Genomic DNA, 3,006 nt, shown 5'->3' on the forward strand with positions numbered 1-3,006 from the left:
TACACTTGATCTAAGAAAATCATTTTTTTGGATTGTCCCAACAGATGTAACCAGTACTTGTTTGTACTATCAATTTTAATGCACATTTGCTGCACAGATCGGTACATAAAGACAGGTAAAACTTAATTTGAGTTTTTTTTTTAAATCCTTAGGCAAATGTGATTGACTTCCAGCAGAAATATTTGCACACACACTTCATTTTAACCCACAAAGATGAACTTATATAAGCAAGTAAGACTGACTTGTCTTTTGTAACAATTAAATACAATGTGACTTTAGGTCACTCTGTAATTTGTGCTACAGCTGTTCCTCAAGTTAAAAGCTCAATTAGTGTCACCCATTAAACTAATTAAAACTAAAATCTACAACTGTGAAAGACCTTTCTTATWCAGCAAAGGAAGTCAGCACAAACTTAACAGCATTCAAATTCTAAACAATGTTTTTTAAAGAGTTACCTTGTTGATTTAAATTGGTTGTTAGTTGTGATTTTGAACTGATGAGAGATCAACAATGTCACATTATGATCTGACATCTGAAATGATTTCAACAATTTTATACACAATCAATGGGAGGAGATTTTATTTAAAAAAGCTAAATGTGATGGAATATTTAACAATGAGCCTGAAATGCACTTTACTGTAAAACCAGTAATACATTTAATGCAGGTTAAAGTTTGCATGGCAAAACACAAGCTCACAAAGCTACAGATATGATGAGAATACTGATTTAGTTTAATTTACCAACAGGTTTAAGATTCACCTTAGACTTTAAAATGAGTTTAAAAAAAACATCAAACACAGGATCCCAGAATCACACATCACTTCTTCAAGACCTTTGCTCCTACGATGCATGACTTTAAACATTTTACCACCACTTATTACATGTAATTACAAACTGATRGATGCTAATTTAATAACATTTTTTGATTGGGTTTCACCCATGGATGTGTTAGATTTAAACCAACCAGCTGTATGCTAAGGTGAATGTATTGCAATGCAGTCTGACATCACTGCACATAGTAGATGTGAGTAGATATGACTCACAAGATAGCATGTCACAGAAAAAAAAATCATGCAAAGACCTTGAGAATTATATTATGTAAGAGTTTTAAATCATAATTAAGTTGCAGGACAAATGGCTGTATTTTAATTAAAACACACTGTTTAGGGGGAAAATCATGTGCTGCTATGTGAATAAACAAAACACACAAACAAACAAAAAAAGACTTTTGTGTCTGTTTAAATTAAATGTTTCTTTTTGCCTTTTTTAATAGCTAAATATCACCCCTCACTTCCATCCATCTTGAGTCAATAAAACACTCACACTCCACGCTTAAAGTCCATAAATAAGCCCCGGTCCTGAATGAAAAAGGGTTCTCTCAAGCGTTCTGTGAACACTACTTGTGCATAAAATTAAACGTGCACAGGCCTGATAATGTGGGGCTGGGCACGAGGAACCCTGATTGCGATCAGCGTGACGCTGATTGAACGTCGGCTGATTTATCTGCCACCATCTTTCAGCCTTCAGCAGCACAGGAGAGGAGGAGAAACGGCTTCCTCCCAGCTGCTCTCGGCTTTGCTCCTCGCCCCGAGGACCAGTCAAACGTGCAGACCCTTAAAACCTGTACGACGGTCCTTGTTGTTGGGAACGTGTGCGTCAAGCATCACTCCATATGTGTTGTCTTTGCCCTTATTGTGTCTTACCGCTTGTGTTCACTGTGTGATTGTCTGCCATTTTGAAAATCTTCCCTTTTTTATTTGAAATACACGCCAAAAGCGTTCTCCTTATTACCAACCATGTCATGTTCGACACAAACGTCTGATCGGATGTAAACAAACTGCGTTTCACCTCAAGCTGAACTGATAGGTGTTCAATTAAAGAAGCTTTGACTCTTGAAATAGACGCGATCCTTGAAGACAGCTTAAGCCAATGTAGCCTTAGCTTCACTTTACTTAGCCTGCCACTGTGCTATTTCTAACACCGGGACTGATAAACTGAACAAGACATCTCGATTATTGGGTTACTTTATAAATAATGAAAAYCACAAACAATAAAAGCACTAGTAGTCCGTCATTTTATGGTGTTCTGTTACTGTTTTTGTTCTCCATATGAAAAATACTGTAAAGTAACCAAACAATCTCGCAAGATCTATATCATTATGTTATTTTAAAAGCACCGTAGACACCAAATATCTCGTTTTTTAAAAATAAAACCATGTCAGTTTTTTGCTCAATCGCACAGAATTCCACAAATAGCGAGGTTGCATGGGAGGCATGTTAAAAAAAGAAATAACGCTGCCCCACAGACCAGATGGAAGATTCACGACTTTTGACATTTTTAAAGATAAAACATGCATTATTGTCCTACCTTTTCGACAGAGAGATGACAATAAAGACCCAGAGTAGCAGCTTCAGGGGGAGGGAAGGCTTCGCCATTGCTATCGAGCATTTGGAGGCTGATTTTGGTGAAGCTGTCATCACCATCTTCGCTTCCTCTTTCCTGCAGATGGACGTGTCCGTACTTACTGTGCTTCCTCTTTACGATACATTACGCACGCTGGCAGAGGCGCTTCTGCGAATCTAGACTCAAGACGGACATGCGTCGGGGAGTAATCAGGCAAGGCTGGAGCGATGCGAAAGCCTGATTTCGTTCAGCTTGTTTTTTTTTTTTTTTTTTTTTTTTCTCCTTTTCGACCAGGAGAGGGGCCTACACACGTAACACGCACAGTGAAGCCTCAGGTAATAAACTACTCCCATATAAAGCACAAAAAAGCATGGGAGCCTCAGTCTGAATGCAGATTAACACACGGGTCAGGGAGGCACGGATGCACGTTGCTGCAGCAAGGATCAACACATGCGCGGTCTCACCAAGCGGAAGCACACAGTTCATATGACTATGAGACAGGATTATTGCAGCCTTTATCATTTGTGTGCGTGTGTGTGTGTGTGTGTGTGTGTGTGTGTGTGTGTGTGTGTGGTCCATCACGTTTACCCAAGACTGAGTGTC

At 38.9% G+C, this 3,006-nt stretch overlaps 1 protein-coding gene across 1 annotated transcript in view; it reads right to left on the reverse strand.

Moving 5' to 3' along the window:
• The window catches only part of gabrg2 (gamma-aminobutyric acid type A receptor subunit gamma2), a gene marked incomplete at its 5' end in the record, with an annotated part of 50,939 nt that extends 48,266 nt beyond the window's left edge, over positions 1–2,673 (reverse strand). The window contains 1 exon segment of the mRNA XM_014019783.1: positions 2,368–2,673. Coding sequence (XP_013875237.1) covers positions 2,368–2,483 — 116 coding nt within the window.
• Between the last annotated feature and the right edge of the window lie 333 nt (positions 2,674–3,006).

This window comes from Austrofundulus limnaeus, unplaced genomic scaffold, assembly GCF_001266775.1.
Source record: "Austrofundulus limnaeus strain Quisiro unplaced genomic scaffold, Austrofundulus_limnaeus-1.0 Scaffold231, whole genome shotgun sequence".
NCBI classification, from domain to species: Eukaryota; Metazoa; Chordata; class Actinopteri; order Cyprinodontiformes; family Rivulidae; genus Austrofundulus; species Austrofundulus limnaeus.